Raw genomic sequence first — 21,842 nt, 5'->3', positions numbered from 1 at the left:
GTGGGTGACAGTGCAGGGAGTGAGTGACAGTGCAGGGAGTGAGTGACAGTGCAGGGAGTGAGTGACAGTGCAGGGAGTGGGCGTCAGTGCAGGGAGTGAGTGACTGTGCAGGGAGTGAGTGTCAGTGCAGAGAGTGGGTGTCAGTGCAGAGAGTGGGTGACAGTGCAGAGAGTGGGTGACAGTGCAGGGAGTGAGTGACAGTGCAGGGAGTGAGTGACAGTGCAGGGAGTGGGCGTCAGTGCAGGGAGTGAGTGACAGTGCAGGGAGTGAGTGACAGTGCAGGGAGTGGGCGTCAGTGCAGGGAGTGAGTGACTGTGCAGGGAGTGAGTGTCAGTGCAGAGAGTGGGTGTCAGTGCAGAGAGTGGGTGACAGTGCAGAGAGTGGGTGACAGTGCAGGGAGTGAGTGACAGTGCAGGGAGTGGGTGACAGTGCAGGGAGTGGGTGACAGTGCAGGGAGTGGATGACAGTGCAGGGAGTGGATGACAGTGCAGGGAGTGGGTGACAGTGCAGGGAGTGGGTGACAGTGCAGAGAGTGAGTGTCAGTGCAGAGAGTGGGTGTCAGTGCAGGGAGTGAGTGTCAGTGCAGGGAGTGAATGACAGTGCAGAGAGTGAGTGTCTGTGCAGGGAGTGGGTGACAGTGCAGGGAGTGGGTGTCAGTGCAGGGAGTGGGTGTCAGTGAAGGGAGTGAGTGACAGCGCAGGGAGTGAGTGAAAGCACAGGGAGTGGGTGACAGTGCAGGGAGTGGGTGACAGTGCAGGGAGTGGGTGACAGTGCAGGGAGTGGGTGACAGTGCAGGGAGTGGGTGACAGTGCAGGGAGTGAGTGACAGTGCAGAGAGTGGGTGACAGTGCAGGGAGTAGGTGTCAGTGCAGGGAGTGGGTGACAGTGCAGAGAGTGGGTGACAGCGCAGGGAGTGAGTGAAAGCACAGGGGGCGGATGACAGTGCAGGCAGGGAGTGTCAGTGCAGGGAGTGAGTGACAATGCAGGGAGTGAGTGTCAGTGCAGGGAGTGAGTGACAGCGTAAGGAGTGAGTGACAGCGTAGGGAGTGAGTGACAGCGCAGGGAGTGAGTGAAAGCACAGGGAGTGGGTGTCAGTGCAGGGAGTCAGTGTCAGTGCGGAGAGTGGGTGTCAGTGCAGAGAGTGAGTGAAAGCACAGGGAGTGGGTGACAGTGCACAGAGTGGGTGACAGTGCAGGGAGTGAGTGACAGTGCAGGGAGTGGGCGTCAGTGCAGGGAGTGAGCGACAGTGCAGGGAGTGGGTGTCAGTGCAGGGACTGAGTGTCAGTGCAGAGAGTGGGTGACAGTGCAGAGAGTGGGTGACAGTGCAGAGAGTGAGTGACAGTGCAGGAAGTGAATGGCAGGGCAGGGAGTGGGTGACAGTGCAGGGAGTGAGTGACAGTGCAGGGAGTGAGTGACAGTGCAGGGAGTGGGCGTCAGTGCAGGGAGTGAGTGACTGTGCAGGCAGTGGGTGTCAGTGCAGGGAGTGAGTGTCAGTGCAGAGAGTGGGTGACAGTGCAGAGAGTGGGTGACAGTGCAGAGAGTGGGTGACAGTGCAGGGAGTGAGTGACAGTGCAGGGAGTGAGTGACAGTGCAGGGAGTGGGCGTCAGTGCAGGGAGTGAGTGACAGTGCAGGGAGTGGGTGACAGTGCAGGGAGTGGATGACAGTGCAGGGAGTGGATGACAGTGCAGGGAGTGGATGACAGTGCAGGGAGTGGGTGACAGTGCAGAGAGTGTGTGACAGTGCAGAGAGTGGGTGTCAGTGCAGGGAGTGAGTGTCAGTGCAGGGAGTGAATGACAGTGCAGAGAGTGAGTGTCTGTGCAGGGAGTGGGTGACAGTGCAGGGAGTGGGTGTCAGTGCAGGGAGTGAGTGACAGTGCAGGGAGTGAGTGACAGCGCAGGGAGTGGGTGACAGTGCAGGGAGTGGGTGACAGTGCAGGGAGTGGGTGACAGTGCAGGGAGTGGGTGACAGTGCAGGGAGTGGGTGACAGTGCAGGGAGTGAGTGACAGTGCAGGGAGTGAGTGACAGTGCAGAGAGTGGGTGACAGTGCAGGGAGTAGGTGTCAGTGCAGGGAGTGGGTGACAGTGCAGAGAGTGGGTGTCAGTGCAGGGAGTGGGTGTCAGTGCAGGGAGTGGGTGACAGTGCAGAGAGTGGGTGGCAGGGCAGAGAGTGGGTGTCAGTGCAGGGAGTTGGTGTCAGTGCAGGGAGTGGGTGACTGTGCGGGGAGTGGGTGTCAGTGCAGGGAGTGAGTGTCAGTGCAGAGAGTGGGTGACAGTGCAGAGAGTGGGTGACAGTGCAGAGAGTGGGTGACAGTGCAGGGAGTGAGTGACAGTGCAGGGAGTGAGTGACAGTGCAGGGAGTGGGCGTCAGTGCAGGGAGTGAGTGACAGTGCAGGGAGTGGGTGACAGTGCAGGGAGTGGGTGACAGTGCAGGGAGTGGATGACAGTGCAGGGAGTGGATGACAGTGCAGGGGGTGGATGACAGTGCAGGGAGTGGGTGACAGTGCAGGGAGTGGGTGACAGTGCAGAGAGTGGGTGTCAGTGCAGGGAGTGAGTGTCAGTGCAGGGAGTGAATGACAGTGCAGAGAGTGAGTGTCTGTGCAGGGAGTGGGTGACAGTGCAGGGAGTGGGTGTCAGTGCAGGGAGTGGGTGTCAGTGCAGGGAGTGAGTGAAAGCACAGGGAGTGAGTGAAAGCACAGGGAGTGGGTGACAGTGCAGGGAGTGGGTGACAGTGCAGGGAGTGGGTGACAGTGCAGGGAGTGAGTGACAGTGCAGGGAGTGAGTGACAGCGCAGGGAGTGAGTGAAAGCACAGGGAGTGAGTGAAAGCACAGGGAGTGGGTGACAGTGCAGGGAGTGGGTGACAGTGCAGGGAGTGGGTGACAGTGCAGGGAGTGGGTGACAGTGCAGGGAGTGGGTGACAGTGCAGGGAGTGGGTGACAGTGCAGGGAGTGGATGACAGTGCAGAGAGTGGGTGACAGTGCAGGGAGTAGGTGTCAGTGCAGGGAGTGGGTGACAGTGCAGGGAGTGGGTGACAGTGCAGGGAGTGGGTGACAGTGCAGGGAGTGGGTGACAGTGCAGGGAGTGGGTGTCAGTGCAGGGAGTGGGTGTCAGTGCAGGGAGTGGGTGTCAGTGCAGGGAGTGGGTGTCAGTGCAGAGAGTGGGTGACAGTGCAGGGAGTGAGTGACAGTGCAGGGAGTGGGTGTCAGTGCAGAGAGTGGGTGTCAGTGCAGAGAGTGGGTGTCAGTGCAGGGAGTGGGTGTCAGTGCAGGGAGTGGGTGTCAGTGCAGGGAGTGGGTGTCAGTGCAGGGAGTGGGTGTCAGTGCAGGGAGTGAGTGACAGTGCAGGGAGTGGGTGTCAGTGCAGAGAGTGGGTGTCAGTGCAGAGAGTGGGTGACAGTGCAGGGAGTGAGTGACAGTGCAGAGAGTGGGTGACAGTGCAGGGAGTGAGTGACAGTGCAGGGAGTGAGTGACAGTGCAGGGAGTGGGCATCAGTGCAGGGAGTGAGTGACAGTGCAGGGAGTGGGTGTCAGTGCAGGGAGTGAGTGTCAGTGCAAAGAGTGGGTGTCAGTGCAGGGAGTGGGTGTCAGTGCAGGGAGTGGGTGTCAGTGCAGGGAGTGGGTGTCAGTGCAGGGAGAGAGTGACAGTGCAGGGAGTGAGTGTCAGTGCAGGGAGTGGGTGTCAGTGCAGGGAGTGAGTGTCAGTGCAGAGAGTGAGTGTCAGTGTAGAGAGTGGGTGACAGTGCAGAGAGAGGGTGACAGTGCAGAGAGTGGGTGACAGTGCAGGGAGTGAGTGACAGTGCAGGGAGTGAGTGAAAGCGCAGGGAGTGAGTGAAAGCGCAGGGAGTGAGTGAAAGCACAGGGAGTGGATGACAGTGCGTGACAGCGCAGGGAGTGAGTGGCAGTGCAGGGAGTGAGTGACACTGCAGGGAGTGAGTGTCAGTGCAGGGAGTGAGTGACAGTGCAGGGAGTGAGTGACAGTGCAGGGAGTGAGTGACAGTGCAGGGAGTGAGTGAAAGCGCAGGGAGTGAGTGAAAGCACAGGGAGTGGATGACAGTGCAGGGAGTGAGTGACAGCGCAGGGAGTGAGTGACAGTGCAGGGAGTGAGTGACAGTGCAGGGAGTGAGTGACAATGCAGGGAGTGAGTGTCAGTGCAGGGAGTGAGTGACAGTGCAGAGAGTGGGTGTCAGTGCAGGGAGTGGGTGTCAGCGCAGGGAGTGAGTGTCAGTGCAGGGAGTGAGTGAAAGCACAGGGAGTGACAGTGCAGGGAGTGGGTGACAGTGCAGGGAGTGGGTGTCAGTGCAGGGAGTGGGTGTCAGTGCAGGGAGTGAGTGTCAGTGCAGGGAGTGAGTGTCAGTACAGATAGTGAGTGAAAGCGCAGGGAGTGAGTGGCAGTGCAGGGAGTGAGTGACAGTGCAGGGAGTGGGTGTCAGTGCAGGGAGTGGGTGTCAGTGCAGGGAGTGAGTGTCAGTGCAGGGAGTGAGTGACAGTGCAGATAGTGGGTGACAGCGCAAGGAGCGAGTGACAGCGCAGGGAGTGAGTGACAGCGCAGGGAGTGAGTGAAAGCACAGGGAGTGACAGCGCATGGAGTGAGTGACAGCGCAGGGAGTGAGTGACAGTGCAGGGAGTGAGTGACAGTGCAGGGAGTGAGTTTCTGTGCAGGGAGTGAGTGGCAGCGCAGGGAGTGAGTGAAAGCGCAGGGAGTGAGTGAAAGCGCAGGGAGTGAGTGACAGTGCAGGGAGTGAGTGACAGTGCAGGGAGTGGGTGTCAGTGCAGGGAGTGGGTGTCAGTGCAGGGAGTGAGTGACAGTGCAGGGAGTGAGTGACAGTGCAGGGAGTGAGTGTCTGTGCAGGGAGTGGGTGACAGTGCAGGGAGTGGGTGTCAGTGCAGATAGTGGGTGACAGCGCAGGGAGCGAGTGACAGCGCAGGGAGTGAGTGACAGCGCAGGGAGTGAGTGAAAGCACAGGGAGTGACAGTGCAGGGAGTGGGTGAGTCGCCGTGCAGTAGGCAGGGCCCTGGTTTCCTCCCGGATTGTTCTCTCTCCTTGGATTCTGGACCCGAAGCCTCTCCTCCAGATTCTCTATTTTGTATAAATAAGAGATGTGTTCAACTGGATGTTTTTGCTTTGTTTCTTTCGGTTGGGATCCCTGCTCTGCCTCATTTCCTGGGGGGGGGCACTGGTTGTTGCAGTTTTATGTAATCGAACTCGAGCAGACTGTATCGGAGCGCTTTGTATGAGTCCCACTTACTTTACACAAGGACCCCTTCACTTGTGTAGACAGAATCACGGGGTCTGTGACCCGACGCCGAGACGGCAGCTCGGGCCTGTACGCCACATCGTGCCTCTCTCACATGACGTGCAGGAGGTGGATTTCTGGTGTATAACAAAATTCCGAGAGTGAAAGTATTTTTGACCTTTTGAGTGTTTCAGGCTCATTAATGTGAAAATACTTCGGTGACAGGGGCAGTCTGCGCATGTGCGGAGGAGCCGTGACGTAAGGGGGGGTGTACAAACAGATGGGGCGAGGCTATCGATAGTACACCGGATACAGCTCTGCCCCATCCCCCCTCCCCCCCGTGGAGGGCCTCACGCGGCTCCCACTCTTGGTTTCGGTTTCATTTAGCGCACAGACGAGGGCCTCGGGGCCCGTCAGGTGAGAACCGGATGTGACGCGCCTGAGGGGGACACTGCGGGGCCTGGAGCCGTGACGGAGGGGAAGGATCCTATGAGTGACGCACTCACCATTTCCGGTTCCCGGCTCTGCACACGTGACCCGCTACAGCTTCCGGTTTATGGCACCTCGCGTGACGTCTGTGCTGCTTCCGGTCTCGGCAGCGTCCGGCACGGACGGGACAAAGGAGCCGCGCCTCCGCACTGTGAGTTATTCCCCATTCCCGCCGGTGCTGCCCCCGCCCCCCCCTCCCCACTGACGCGGCCCCGCCCCCTCCCCACTGACGCGGCCCCGCCCCCCGGCGTTTGAGTGCTTTATACGAGGGAGGGAGGGAGGGAGGAAAGGGGGGGGGGTGTAACTGAGGGGACACTCATCCTCCTCGTTTATTTTTGTAAATTTATTTTATTGATGCGTTTTTCTCTCGCGCGGACTTTACCCGAAGCCGTCAGAGGCTCCAGCAGCGGTGCGTCCATTGGGGCGTAGGGGCGTAGCCCCACCAGCCACAATGGCCCCGCATCGCGGCCGCCGGATCTAACAATAATTGTGTAAAGACAAGTAAACTACCATCAGGAATCAGCCTGAGTGACAGTCCACACACTCAGGCCGCAGCAGGCCGCCGCTGGGTAACTTACAGTGCGCATGCTTGGGAAAGTTTTCAACTTTCTCAAGCATGTAAATGTATTTGTAAATGTATTTGAGCTTATATAGCGCACAGCTACCCACAAAGGGTTTCCCGGCGCTTGCTTAGGGAACCCGTCCTGGTATTCCCCTTTGAGATAACCCCGGCAGGGTATCCACAAGGTGAAAGCCAGGCATCCCGCCGCGAGGGGCCGTTGTGGAGATTAAGCAAGCTATTGCCCAGAGTCGCAGAGTGTGAACCCGTGAGTTGAGAAGGCACCGGAGCGAGAATTATCGAGTCCGTGGAATTTTTGAGCCCAAGACCCGCCGAGGCGGGGAATTGAACCCTGGTCCAGGGCCGATCTCAGCTTCCGGGTCTGCCGCCTCTAACCCCTGAGCCACACTTCTCCACATGCGCACTGTAAGTTCCCAGCAGGACCCAGGGGTGCTTGCTCGCCTGCCACAGCCCGGGTTTCCAAAGGGCGACAGGGCGAGCAGCAAAGTGACCCCCTAGCCAATCCTGGCGCTGCATACAGCTCCAGGATTGGCTGGTCAGCCTCGCGGCATCCATCATTGGATGCCGCGCACTCTCACTCTCTCTGAACAGGAAGCCGCGGCCCTCGAGGCGAAAGAGAGTGAATCTCAGGGAGGACGAGAGGTGTCGGGACTTGGGGATAGATAGACCGGTCCCATACGTCGTGACCACGCTTTCCAGTTATCACAGCACCTGACACCATTAGGTAAGGTTCGCGTTATATGGGGTCACAATAATAACCGATTGGTTGAATCAATACAGACCCAGTATGGTAACGCCACGTGAAAGTTCCCCGCCTGGCACCCAACCACAGAGCTAGCTGCTCGAGCACAGCCAACAACACCGTAGGGCAAGTCTCCCCTATGCGCCAAACTCAGCCATGGAAACTCATTATTATCAGCCCAGTATTTTACTCAGAGACTACACGGCCAACTTTCTACAGGAAATGTGTGTGAGGAAGTTGGTGGCAAGGTGAATTACTCAGTGACGAAATGTAAATCATGTCACTCACTCGATCTCCCCTATTTTACATTTCATGCATATATCAAAGAAATGTTGTTAGACAAATCATTTACCGCCGTAAAACAACCGCTGATGCCGCGCTTCACATGTCAATGTAATACATTCTGACTTCGATAAAATGCTGTGTTCACGCTAGTGCTTCGTTTGCCAGGTTCTTCCAAGATGTGCTGCTTTTTTGTTTGTCTCCCTTGCATTTGAGGGTTCGCATTTCATAACCCGCTCGACTGTTTCTTTTCAGCGTTTCATTTTAATTAGCGGACTTCTGTTAGCCATGTTGGACGGGACCTGAGGGACACTCCGAACACCAAACATACCAACAGTCAGAAACTCACTGCAGCCTGGCCTAATTGGAGCCACCCATGTGCTTAAGGCGACGTCATGCCACATACCGCCGTCGAATGTGCAGTTTTCGGTCTGTTTTTTACTTACTCCATTTTCTCCCTCCCTGATTTGTTCATAGAAACCGTCACCGTGGCAAACTAGAGAGCAGTTTTGTATTTATGTGCACCTGTTAGGACAGCTTTGGCTTTCTGTGATCCCGTTTGTGGAAAGACCTAACGTGTCCTCTGGGAGGTTTATTAGACACAGCTGGAGGGCAGCGCAGATCTCTGAGCTGCAGGCGCCTAACTAGTTTGGGTTGTCTACGCTGTCTTTGCGTTTATTATGGAGATTGATTCACATTATGCGTGAAGTAATATTGCAGTGGTCGCTTGATTTGGAGTGCTGAGAAATATTTTATAATTTCTTTGACCAATATGTTTGACTGACAGAGGGTCTATGGTGGCTGGTCCCTCGTTCATGTGCACCCACTTTGTAAAAAATATTTTGTAACAAAACAAAGACATTGAACTGATAAAGGCTGGTTTGACTACCTCCCGTCGTTTGTAGGTAATTCGCTTGTTTAGCGCATATGACTATGCACATCAATACCAGTTTGCATCAGGCTGCATATCCATGTGCACATTTTTGCCGGCGTGAGCAAGTTACAGTGCACAGAACACCGTGGGGCATACCTAGACTGTAATCGTAGCTAAGAAGAAAGGACAAGGAAACCCTGATAATGGGAATGCAGAGGGAACAATTTAGCTAGATAAAGAGTGTGTGCACCTAACCAGACCTGGGGAAAAAAGAAAGAGAGGAAGGAAAAGAAAGAAAGGAAGGAAAGAAAGGAAGGAAGACAGGCATGCGTGCATGCATTTAGGTCGACAGAGAGAAGAATGGAACTGCAAACACTGATAAAATGAAAAAAAAGGTGGTACAATAATGAGATGTTTAAGCTGGCTAGAGTACAAGAGTCAATAGGATAAAGCTGAAGAGGATGCGAGAAGGGGAGAGATAAAGAACGGGGTTGAGATTATGAAGGAGGGAAGTGCAGAGCGAGAGGGGAGAGAGAAGGAAGAGGGTGGAAAGAATGAGAAGTGCAGCAACAGATAGAGAGAGGAGTGGGAGAAAGAAGGAAGGCACAGGAGAGAAGAGACGTGCAGAGACAGAGGGGGGTGAGAAGAACGAGCCATAGTGAAGATGGAAGTGCAAAGAGAGAGAGAGGCAAAAAGAGTAAGAAAAAAGTGAAAGAGGGGACTAGTGAGGATGAGAAGTGGAGAGAGAGAGAGAAGGGGTGAGCGTGTGGGGAGAGAAGGAAGAGGTACGAGAGAAGAGGGACTTGCTGAGAGAGAGGGGAAGAGCAGGGCAAGCAGGAGAGAAGTAGAACGTGCTGAGAGAGAGGGAAATAGACCTTAGGGAAGAGTGAAGGAGGAGACGGGATAGAAAAGGGACGTAGATAGAGAGGGGAGAGAGCGAGAGCCTAAGTAGTCCAATTAGGAGAGTTTACTACGAGAACATAGAGAATAATGTAATAACTGCACTTTCACAATTGCTTTATTAACCTTCCTGCTTTCTCAAATTTGCTTGAAAATGCACGATTTGTCTTTTTTTTCAAAATTTTGGGGTTCGGGCTCGCGCGCTGCGCACGCTCGCTACGGTGCGGTATGCAAATCACATTGCGCCCCACCATTTTCAAATGTCACCCACCGCTACTGAACAGAACTGATACAAGAGAACATTACAAGTGAACAAATTACAAACGCAGACGATAAGTTACATGAGGTAAAAGTGACAAATGTGAGCAAACAAAATACATGAGGAGCAAACGGTGCACATCCGAGGGGCCGCAGCGCGTCACAGCCGCCAAGGCCTCGGATGGCTCATGCGTGACACTCAGAGTGACATTCAACGCCCAATGAGTGACACTCAGAGTGACACCGTCTCACCAATTATACTAACCAATCCAGTCCACGGGGCGGAGGTGTGAGGCGTCACATCCTATGGAGCGATCACGAGGAGCTTTAAAGCACCTTGAAGCTGCTGCAGAGCCCTGAAGCGAGAGGCCACATAGAGCGCAAAGCTGCTTTGTTTCTATACCTGGGTGAGCTTTGAATGCAGGGAGTTGTATGCATAAAAGAGAAAACTACTATTCCCAGCATGCAAAGTGTTTAGAGTTCAAAAGGCAAAATCCAGTTACAGTTCACAAGGGGCAGCAGCTGAGGTCTGGACACTGAAGTCCTTGGTGTCATTGAGGTGACCCTCTGAGCCGCCCTCAAACACACATGTGGTACATGAGAAACAGGGGGTCCCCGTAAGGAAGGAATTATAGTATGAGGTTTATTAGAAATGAAAATACTTCCACATTTTGAAGAGTTACTTTTTAACAGTGTTGCAATTTATTTAGCAAAACTGGACACATCAAATGAGAACAAATATTAGAATGCAATCAACAAACGTAAGAAAGCCCCAAGAGGAAGGGAGGAAGGAAAAAGAAAAGGGGGGTGCTCTTAAAAGGAATTACAGAAAAGTGATAGTCATTTTGAGTCAGACCAATCACAATGTGGACATATGACAATCAAATATTTCAAATATGACATCCAAAATTGGAGAGGAAGATCAATACATTTATCAAAAAGACATTCGCCGGTGTGAACCACATCAATAGAAATGTCAAGGACAGAAGACCGGATGTCGGAGAACCACAAAGCCGTCGACGTTTCGACCCCTGTGTTGTAGGTCAATTAAAGTCCTTAGATGGGGTCTTCATCAGGACAAAAACGGGGAAGTGAAGGAAGGGGCAGGATCTGGAATTTAAAGAGGGAGGGAGGAGTTTAGATATTCGAAAAAACGGGTACAAGAACATTGTTACAGATAAGTTAAAGACGTCGTACCAACGGCGTCAAAGGGTGTCAATGAACACATTTACCATGGACAGCAGGCCTCAAGGTGCTCTGCTGTAGGAACTCGGGTATCCCACTCAATCGTAGGGGAATATCCGCCGCGAAACCCAACTCGCAAACTACAGAGGAATTCAAAGGCAGAAAATTATATTCGTAAAGTCAGACATGGCCATCTGAGGTATTGCTCTGGTTTCAGTTAAAAAGGGGGCGGGGGGGGGAAGGTGGACAAGACACCTTACCATTATAGACTATGAATCCAACTGTTCAGGGCGTTGTGCACAAGCATTCATTCTGACAGTAATAGTGGTAGGACTAGGTAAATTGGTGATAGGTCACCGACTACCACCTGAGGTATAGATACGATGCTCACCTTGATATGGAGCCAAAGGGGGCTTTAAATGAATACAAAGCCACGGGGTACACCCGGATATCTTGTATCACTTGAAAACGGAGCCCGGTGTGTGGAAAGGTCGCTATGGGCAGAGATAAATGACACTATTGGAATTAGAAGGAAGGATTTCGAAAAGTAGACATTAAAACAGGAAGAGGCCACAAACTTACTAAATTGATACGAATTGGCCAGGCACCGCAGCAGCGCTGTACGTGGAGGGTTACAGGCGGTGCTATGGGAGACAATTATTGGAAGAATCAAGGGAAGGGCTAACTCGTGAGTATACAGCCAAAGGGTCACAGATGTCAACAAAACCACTTACTTGATCCTGAATGTCAAGGAGCACAGGATCAGAGAGGCAGGACAGCTCAATATGTCTTGACTCGGTCACTGCAGTAAGGGATATCAATCAAAAATGGGAAAACAGATTCCATTAGCGGATTCAGTTTTCAGCCGTGTTTGTAGAAGCCAAGGAAAAGGAAAAAGGACTTACTAGATCCCAAGTCGGCAAACAGTTCGACATGCCTCGAAAACAGTCGCTAAAGGGAGAGAAAAAACGGGTCTGTAAGCCATAATCCCGCATGAATGGAGTTCTATTTCCAGTTCATCCGTTTTGAGCATGGTGGAAAAAAGGGGGAGAGACTCACAGTTGGTTTAACTCGAAAGACGCCGTCCAGCGAGATGGCGGGGACGGAGGCGGAGTGACGCTGTCACTACGCGGAGTTTTGGGAGGTTAGGCCACGTGTCCCTCATGTCGGGAAAAGTGAAGAAATACTTCACTCGACCGGGGACCAAGATTGTTATATATATGAACCAATGTGTTATAGAGCGTTTTGAAACCCGTATTAGAAGCAACTTGCTATTGTCAGAAATATGGGTGAATAAAAACAGTGTAGTATAGAGTAAATCAAAAATCGCGAAAAACGGTACTCTTGTCAATTTCAAATACCCATACTATTCCATCAAGTGCATATTAAAGATTACAGTCCGTGCAATACTCAAAACAAGAGATTGTAGACGGATTTAAATATGTACGGTCTTTGGAATAGACAACAACTGGTTGGTAACATGGTAACCTGTAAGATAAAAAGTGAACAGATCATATTCGGGCACTTCTCACACAGGAGAGTGAAACCGAGTGACAAGTTCGACAATAGTACAGTTCATAGTCAGATGTGAATGCTACAGAAAAGTCAGCCAAGTGCTGCTAGTTGAGACAAGCTACTATCTAATTCATTAAGCCCATTTTTAATGGTGTCCAAAAGTGACATCCATTTAGCTTCTCGTGTATTTAGTATGGTCAATAAATTACCACCCCGCCTACTGAGCATTACTTTTTCGACAACTAACCACCTCAGGTCACTGACTTGACGGCCACTTCGTTGCCAATGGTCCACTAGGGGGGCCCCTGTCACCTTGCATCTTAGTCTACTTCTGTGTGAAGAGATTCTTGCTTTAATCTTTTGTTTGGTCTGGCCAACATATAGTAAATTGCAGGGACATCTGACAACGTAAATGTGTTACAGTTGGTGTAATGTTTGAGGTGAAATGTACGTTGTCCGTGTTGGAAACTTTTTGTTTGGATGGTTGTCTCACATGCGATGCATGTGCCACATCTGTGGTGCCCTACTAAAGTAGGTAGGTTCCAGAAGGTGGTAATGGAGGGTTGGCTTGCTGGTTCCAAATAGGAGTGGACAACCATATCACGAATGTTCTTGGCCCTTTTGAAAGACACATGTCATCTCATTTATAACTTCCACCCCCCCCCTCCCCCCACACACACACACACACACACACACACACACACACAAGCTCCAGCCAGGCCTGACCCAGATGCTGCTCAGTCTGCAAATTCACACTTCTCCCACTTTGATAATTGTCTTTGTTATTACTGCATCAGTTCCCAGATATTTCCTCTCGCGCTGGCCACTTACCTTGACTGTTGCCTGGCTGTTATTTTACTGATGTCACCAATATTTTACTTGATCTGGTCAATACAAAAATTGTAAAAAGCACATAAAGCCAGTATTTTTCCTCCTAATCAGTACATACTTTAAAAGCAACAAGCAGATAGTAGTATGGTTTGGAGTTAGCAAGTTAATGATAAGTGGCTAATTAGAGTAAAGAAAGACAGAAAGGTCATCGTAAAAATGAATAAACCCTATAACAACTACTTTTTATAACTTTCCATTGCACGCTTGAGCCTTAAAACTATATAAACAAATGACAGGCATTTCTTTTGAAATTGCAGCAACCCTACTTACGAGTGGGGCATGCTGGAGGTGTCAGAGGGGTCTCAGCACTGCTTGTTCTTTCCATTAAATGGTGCTGGCATCTGTCATGACGCAGGTAGGGGCACCGGCAGAGGCTATTTCTCAGTAAATTGGGGCACAGACTGGGCAGCTACAAGTCGACCAGCCGCAAGTCAGGCATCAGTCCGGTTGTTCACATATTTATTGACCTCAGTCAATGTTGCTGGTTAGCTGCTTCAGGGGGAGGCTGTCTTGGCCCCACAGGAGAGGCGTTACAGCTCTCACAGTGAACCACAGCCATGAGCGGCCGCTGCTTTAACAGTACTGCACCCTACGTTCCGGCCTTACGGTGGCATGATGCGCTATACAAATGACATGGCTTCAACCAGGTAAAGAGCTGCAGTTCAACTGGTGGTTACTAGATGTCCCTCACGAGTCAAATGCAAATGCCTGATGAAAGGGTTTCAATGGTTTTGCATTTGGCTCGTGACTGACATCTAGTAACGACTAGTGGAACTGCAGCTTGATGTAAGAATAATTTCAATACTTTGCATTTGACTCGTGAGGGGCATCTAGTAACGACTAGGTGAACTGCAGCTCTTTGTAGAATTATTTTGATATTGGATGCTATAATATTCACTGCCCACTGCTAATCTCGTCCCATAATGCTTTGCAGGGCCTTTGGTTGGGATTGTTTTTTTTGACAATAACTGTCCTTGGGGTGGTCCTAAGAGGATTGGATCACAACTGAAGTTCAACAAAATGTGCTTTTTGTTAATGCTCTTTGAGTTCAAGGCATCTGCTTGGTCCTCCCCCTAGGTTGGGGGGGGGGGCAAAATCATCAGCTCTCTCATTGCCTAATGTTTTCATTGTTGAAGTTCACTTTTGTGAATTGGTTATATGCTTTTAAGCATGTAAAATTGCTTTTTCAAAGCATCTGAGGATGTTGTTGATTTAGTTGCTACGCTTCGTGATTAAACACAGTTTTTGTACTGTACTACGTGCAATTTGCGAAGTGCGAATTAGCACAAGCTTTGCATGCTCCGTTAGAGTAGCTTAGTATTATGCCCAGTGTTTAATTATACCACCCCGCGTGGATTTTACCTGAGGAGTCGGGGTGCATTATACCACCCCGCATGGGTTTTACCTGAGGAGTCAGGGTGCATTACACCACCCTGCGTGGGTTTTACCTGAGGAGTCAGGGTGCATTACACCACCCCGCGTGGTCTTTACCAGTGGTGTCAGGGCACATTATACCACCCAGCATGGGCTTTACCCGAGGAGTCAGGCTGCATTGCACCACCCTGCATGGGCTTTACCCGAGGAGTTGGGCTGCACGGCACCACCCAGCGTGGGCTTTACCCTAGGAGTCGGGCTGCATTGCACCACCCAGCATGGGCTTTACCCGATGAGTCGGGGTGCATGGCACCACCCATGGTGGGCTTTACCCGATGAGTCAGGGTGCATGGCACCACCCAGCGTGGGCTTTACCCGATGAGTCAGGGTGCATGGCACCACCCAGCGTGGGCTTCACCCAATGAGTCGGGGTGCATGGCACCTCCCAGCGTGGGCTTTACCAGTGGAGTCGGGTTGGATTGCACCACCCATTGTGGGCTTTACCGGAGGAGTCGGGTTGCATTGCTCCACCCTGCGTGGGTTTTACCTGAGGAGTCAGGGTGCATTACACCACCGCGCATGGTCTTTACCAGTGGTGTCGGGGTGCATTATACCACCCCGCGTGGGTTTTACCTGAGGAGTCTGGATGCATTATACCACCCCGCATGGGCTTTGCCTGAGGAGTCAGGGTGCATTACACTACCCAGCATGGGTTTTACCTGAGGAGTCGGGGTGGATTATACCACCCCGCATGGGCTTTACCTGAGGAGTCGGGGTGCATTATACCACCCCGCATGGGCTTTACCTGAGGAGTCGGGGTGCATTATACCACCCCGCATGGGCTTTACCTGAGGAGTCGGGGTGCATTATACCACCCCGCATGGGCTTCACCTGAGGAGTTGGGGTGCTTTATACCAACCCGCATGGGCTTTACCTGAGGAGTCGGGTGTATTATACCACCCCGCATGGGCTTTACCTGAGGAGTCGGGGTGATTATACCACCCCGCATGGGCTTTACCTGAGGAGTCGGTGCATTATACCACCCCGCATGGGCTTTACCTGAGGAGTCGGGGTGCATTACACCACCCTGCGTGGGTTTTACCTGAGGAGTCAGGGTGCATTACACCACCCCGCGTGGTCTTTACCAGTGGTGTCGGGCGCATTATACCACAGCATGGCACCACCCAGCGTGGGCTTTACCCGATGAGTCGGGCTGCATGGCACCACCCAGCGTGGGCTTTACCCGATGAGTCGGGGTGCATGGCACCACCCAGCGTGGGCTTTACCCAATGAGTCGGGGTGCATGGCACCACCCAGCGTGGGCTTTACCCAATGAGTCGGGGTGCATGGCACCACCCAGCTTGGGCTTCACCAGTGGAGTCGGGTTGGATTGCACCACCCAGCGTGGGCTTTACCTGAGGAGTCGGGTTGCATTGCACCACTCAGCATGGGCTTTACCCAAGGAGTCGGGTTGCATTGCACGACCCAGCGTCGGCTTTACCCGAGGAGCCAAGGTAGATTATACCACCCAGTGTGGGCTTTAAATCGAAGAACTGTAGTATATTACATCACACGTGTGGGTTATACCTGATGAGTCAGGGCACATTATATTATCCACACAGGGCTAGGGCTGGGGATCCCCATGTTATAAGATACAGGGCATTACTTTGGTGGCAGGAAAGATCAGTTGGCCACATATTTGAGATGTCCGTAATGCAAGTTTGACATGATTGTGATGCTTCACGTGTCATGGAATATTTAATTTTTTGATTACTTTGAACTGTTAGTTTATTTTTAATTGTCACTACAACGAGTAGACGTTTTGCATAAAATATTTGTCTGCTAATTTTCAAGGGCTTAAAAGTGGAATGATAAAATTGAATTATGTGAGAAGTTGTTTTAGCAAAGTGTTCTGCATTAAACCTTAACTAATGGTGAATTGTAAATGTCGTTATACCCAACAGAGCGCAGACCCATGCAAATACAACAAGATGATAAAAAGCAGAGAAGAATTTGAAAAACTGGAACCTTCATATTTCCATGAGAAGAGAGAAAAGCATTTCATTTTCAGAAACAGATGAGTCTAGAAGGAGAAAAAAGATCACAACAAGCCGACAAGTGTGATCCACTGTAAGTGAAAATTTGAGCGAAAGACTGCTCTTTAGTCGCTGGCCTACACAAAATAAACTCACAGCCAGAACGCTAATGTTACAATCTGGTGGCCAACATCAACCTGTTACTTGGTACTTGTATAATGCGGTTATCAATAACAGACTCTCTTCCATGTCTTCGATTATGAAGATTGAGAAGGATACGTCCTGAGATTACAGTGAATTGACAAATAATTGAGTCTCTTGGCCTTTGAGCGTTACCAGCATTAAAAATATTTGCATCCTCTTTATGATCAGGGACAGGCGGAGCATTCTGGTGGTCAGCCTGTGCAGGTAAAAGCACTACTCCCCCGTGTTTGAGGGACTTTTGTGCGAGGACCTGGCTGTCCTCTGCTTTCTCGTCCTTCGACTGAGAGTCCTGTAGAAGCAGTTTTTATACACTTGATCTTCATGTGTGCATATCCTGTGGATCGAAAAGGATGAAACGACTCTGGTTAGCAGCTCGTATTCGTAGAGGTGAGAGTGGGGTTGTTTGGAACCCCTGTACCTGCAGCAGCATCAGCGCTGTACCTGCCACTGAAGAGTGTTCTGATGCAACCACACAGTGTGTCAAGATTAAGAAAGATGATCTTCCACCAAACTTTCTAAAGCACGAAGAGGGAACAGTTAAAGCCGATGGTAATGTTGAGACACCAGTCCGTTTACAAGAACATCAGAAGGATAGGCACTGTACCTGGATGAGCTTAGAGGGTGAAACTCACAACTCACAGGAGGAATATACTGAACAGAAACCAAAGAAGCCCAGCGACTCCCCTGAAGGACTCGAAACAGAAGTGCCTTTCTCAGAAAACAATGAAAATACAACTGTGCCATCTCTTGACCCAGAACAATTTGACAAAAGGCAAAACGAGCCAATATCTGCTGCAAACACACAAGATAAATCAACTGAAAGTGGACAGTGTGCCAACACCAGGCCAAAGCTGAAGAAAGCAAGAGATAAAAAGAAGTCCATGGAATATATTTGTGCTAAATATGGGAAAAGTTTTTGCAGACCAACAGAGCTACTCAAATACCAACGGACATATATTGGAGATAATTCAGCAATGTTTAATGAATTGGGGAAATATTTTAAAAGATTTCCAGCCACAGATCAGAAAATAGAAATAACAGAGAAATTATCTCCCGCTATTGAAAAAGAAAATAATTTAAATATTCCACAATCATTGCAAATACATCAGCAGGAAAAGACAGTTGAAGAAGAGAAGCCACCCCCAACTAGCAATAATGACACAAATGTCACTAGATCTCCACTCCTTGTCCCACACCAGGACACAAACTCCGAACCTGCTGAAAGTGATAAAAGCATCAGTGGCTTATCCTCCATCCAGAGACGACCTGAAAAACCCAGCGGGAAACGATACCCATGTACGGAGTGTGAGAAGAGCTTCACTGCCGCATCAACACTAAAGAGGCACCTTGACAAACACATAGGAAAACGATACGCATGCACAGATTGTGGGAAATCATATGGCAGAATCTGTAATTTAAAGATGCACCAAAAGGTACACAAATACCAACGGACAAATATTGGAGATAATTCAGCAATGTTTAATGAATTGGGGAAATATTTTAAAAGATTTCCAGCCACAGATCAGAAAATAGAAATAAAAGAGAAATTATCTTGCGCTATTGAAAAAGAAAATACTTTAAATATCCCACAGTCATTGCAAATACATCAGCAGGAAAAGACAGTTGAAGAAGAGAAGCCACCCCCAACTAGCAATAATGACACAAATGTCACTAGATCTCCACTCCTCGTCCCACACCAGGACACAAACACCGAACCTGCTGAAAGTGATAAAAGCATCAGTGGCTTATCCTCCATCCAGAGACGACCTGAAAAACCCAGCGGGAAACGATACCAATGTACGGAGTGTGAGAAGAGCTTCACTGCCTCATCAACACTAAAGAGGCACTTTGACAAACACATAGGAAAACGATACGCATGCACAGATTGTGGGAAATCATATGGCAGAATCTGTAATTTAAAGATGCACCAAAAGGTACACAAATACCAACGGACATATATTGGAGATAATTCAGCAATGTTTAATGAATTGGGGAAATATTTTAAAAGATTTCCAGCCACAGATCAGAAAATAGAAATAAAAGAGAAATTATCTCCCGCTATTGAAAAAGAAAATATTTTAAATATCCCACAATCATTGCAAATACATCAGCAGGAAAAGGCAGTTGAAGAAGAGAAGCCACCCCCAACTAGCAATAATGACACAAATGTCACTAGATCTCCACTCCTCGTCCCACACCAGGACACAAACACCGAACCTGCTGAAAGTGATAAAAGCATCAGTGGCTTATCCTCCATCCAGAGACGACCTGAAAAACCCAGCGAGACACGATACCCATGTACGGAGTGTGAGAAGAGCTTCACTGCCTCATCAAAACTAAAGAGGCATCTTGACCAACACATAGGGAAACGATACGCATGCACAGATTGTGGGAAATCATATAGCAGAGTCTATAATTTAAAGATGCACCAAAAGGTACACAAATACCAACGGACATATATTGGAGATAATTCAGCAAAGCTTAATGAATTGGGGAAATATTTTAAAAGATTTCCAGCCACAGATCAGAAAATAGAAATAAAAGAGAAATTATCTCCCGCTATTGAAAAAGAAAATATTTTAAATATCCCACAATCATTGCAAATACATCAGCAGGAAAAGACAGTTGAAGAAGAGACGCTACCCCCAACTAGCAATAATGGCACAAATGTCACTAGATCTCCACTCCTCGTCCCACACCAGGACACAAACTCCGAACCTGCTGAAAGTGATAAAAGCATCAGTGGCTTATCCTCCATCAAGAGACGACCTGAAAAACCCAGCGGGAAGCGATACCCATGTACAGAGTGTGAAAAGATCTTCACTGCCTCATCAACACTAAAGAGGCATCTTGACACACACATAGGTAAACGATACGCATGCACAGATTGTGGGAAATCGTATAGCAGAATCTCTATTTTAAAGATGCACCAAAAGGTACACACAGTAAATATGCCACATCCGAGCACTGGGCACGGGACTGATGTCAGCAGTAACTTAAATTTAACTGAATAAAAAATAAATACACCAAACAGGAGACAATAACTCCAGTGAGAAACTCAGCACAAGTAGTGACCGTAGAAAGAGATCTACTGACTCCTCATCCATGCATGCGCATGAAAGAATACATCCAGGGGGATAAAAAGAAGCAGATAAAAGTCCTGAGGGTGGGGAGAAATTTCCCAGGGTAAAAACGTTATTCATTCACCAGCAAATACATATCCGCGAGAAGCAATCTTCATATAGTAAATGTAGGAAGAGTTTAATCTGTCATTAAGTTTGAGTCACCACTAGGGGGTGCATGTGTTCATCTTGTACTCACTAACCTTCATGGAACATGAGAACAACACCAGTCTCAAAACGAGTGCACAAATGAAAGAATACTGCCGAAAATGACAGCTCGCACCAGCACCAGGCCCGGACTGGCCGTTGCGGGCACCGGGCAACCACCCGGTGGGCCGCAAGGGTGGGGGGTGGTTTTGAGCCCCTGGGGGCCGGCCCTGTAACAAAATCGGCTGAAAAGGGGCCCTGGCAAAGAGCTCGGTCGCACTCCCAAACCTCCGGGGGGGGGGACGGCCGAGCACATAGCCAGGGGCCGTGTTTGTTCTCAGTCCGGCCCTGACCAGCATGGTCACCACTCAACACAACCCTGGTTTGGAAAACAAGGCACTGTGCGAGTTTAGGAGCTCAGATAACTGGACCTAACCCCAAGCAGCATTTCCTGTAGATATAGGTGATGAGCAAGATGCCCAGAAAGTGAAAAGTATTATACCTGCTATTTACAGTACTTAAAGAATAAAACTGTGGTGTTGAGCGCTATAAGAAATGAAGTTATTTTCTGTATATATGCTGTACTCCACTTTCTAAAATTATAAAACCATGCTGGGCTGCCAGTCCATTATAGGCCCTATTTTTGGCCTCTCTTTAGCAGTCTGAGAAAAGTTCAGTTGTGACAAAACTACAATCTATGTAGTTAGAGCAGGGCAACAAAGAACGAGTGGGGGAGAACAGTAGCTAACCATGGAAAAATTGTGGAAGGAGTAAAAAAGTTATTTGGGGCTGCCTTTTCCTGGTGGTCCAAAACCGGGGGATCTGAAAGAGCCTTTTACCAGAAAATGTAGGTGGCCTTCGTAGTGGTAAGTCAGTAATGTTGTGGTATAATTACTTCTTTATGGACTTGCACAAGGGACGAAGTGACACCTTCATATGCTAAGATACCACAAGCTTTCAGGCATAGCCAGGTGTCTCATTTGCTGGTTTCATTTTTATTTTAGTGTTACAACTTCTGGGAAAGTGAAAAACTTGTGTTGGAATAGGCGCTCTCTGCTTTGTTGATGGGTTGAGGCAGGATGTGTGCTTGCAATGGGGCATGCTTAGTGCTGGGTGATGCAGCCTCGTTTTGTTCCACATCGAGGGTAGCACTGGAGGAAAAATGTGGGCTCCAATCTTAGTGGGGTAGGACTTAGGCTTGATGCTTGTAAGGTTTTTTGTAGAACTGGTATTTGGACCACACAGCTACATTTTTTGGAATATGTGTTTGAATGAGCTGTAGGTGACAATGTAGAACTAGGAACACACGGACCAGATGCCTGCAAGGTTCATGCTGAGGACCACATTTCTTTTATAGTGTTGCTTCTCATTTAGGCAAAAGTGTAATATGTTTTTGTTGGATTCTGTTCAGTTATGTACATCACACCCAGATAACGGATTCTGTTTCTGTCATGCACTTCAAATCCATGTAATCTTTTTTTGCTGGATTCTTTTGAGGCTTGCACTTGACTCCCATGTCTACAAGACTGAGGTGGACAGCATGAGGAATAAATGTATATTAGGCTGGGTGCAAATGGATTTCAAGAATAGCTTGAAGTCCCACAGGGTTTCTTGGGGAAACTGAAATTAATCCGGCTAATTATCCAACAGTGGGCAGTTAGCATGTAGCAACCAGCAGTGATGGTGTGTACTCCAATCTATAACACCGTGGGTGCAGCGATGACTAGCAGTAACAACTGTGTATGTGCCGGTGATGAGACATGGGGAGTTAGCACTTGAGAATGGGCTAGTGGTCATTGCAAAGTGTAATCTTCTAAGAACAGGATGCTCTGAAGCCACAAAATGCTGCCATGAAATGTAGCCATGAAATGCAACTCTTGTTTAAACCGTGTTTGTTATCTGCAATGCAAAAACTCTCTCTTTCGCACATTTCAATCCGGCTTACCAATATGTTTTCCCTGGCGGTAGGGGTATTGAAAAGTGGCTGTATGTCCATCCATCTAAATTAGGAGGG

At 49.6% G+C, this 21,842-nt stretch overlaps 1 protein-coding gene across 1 annotated transcript; it reads left to right on the top strand.

Annotated features, from left to right (window-relative positions):
- Window positions 1-5,771: 5,771 nt before the first annotated feature.
- Window positions 5,772-20,384, top strand: LOC147736735 (uncharacterized). The gene is made up of 2 exons (XM_086953449.1): window positions 5,772-5,869; window positions 16,284-20,384. Exon 2 carries the CDS (start codon window positions 16,910-16,912, stop codon window positions 19,571-19,573), a length of 2,664 nt encoding a protein of 887 aa, XP_086809575.1. The 5' UTR covers window positions 5,772-5,869; window positions 16,284-16,909; the 3' UTR covers window positions 19,574-20,384.
- The last annotated feature ends 1,458 nt before the right edge of the window (window positions 20,385-21,842 follow it).

Source organism: Lissotriton vulgaris, chromosome 1_2 (assembly GCF_964263255.1).
Source record: "Lissotriton vulgaris chromosome 1_2, aLisVul1.2, whole genome shotgun sequence".
Classification (NCBI taxonomy): domain Eukaryota; kingdom Metazoa; phylum Chordata; class Amphibia; order Caudata; family Salamandridae; genus Lissotriton; species Lissotriton vulgaris.
The sequence above is the reverse complement of the archived record's forward strand: the minus strand, read 5'-3'. Positions and strand labels throughout refer to the sequence as shown.

Bases quoted from the DNA above. Each gene is read 5' to 3' on its own strand.
- LOC147736735 (XM_086953449.1), top strand. From the start codon at position 16,910: ATGAAACGACTCTGGTTAGCAGCTCGTATTCGTAGAGGTGAGAGTGGG.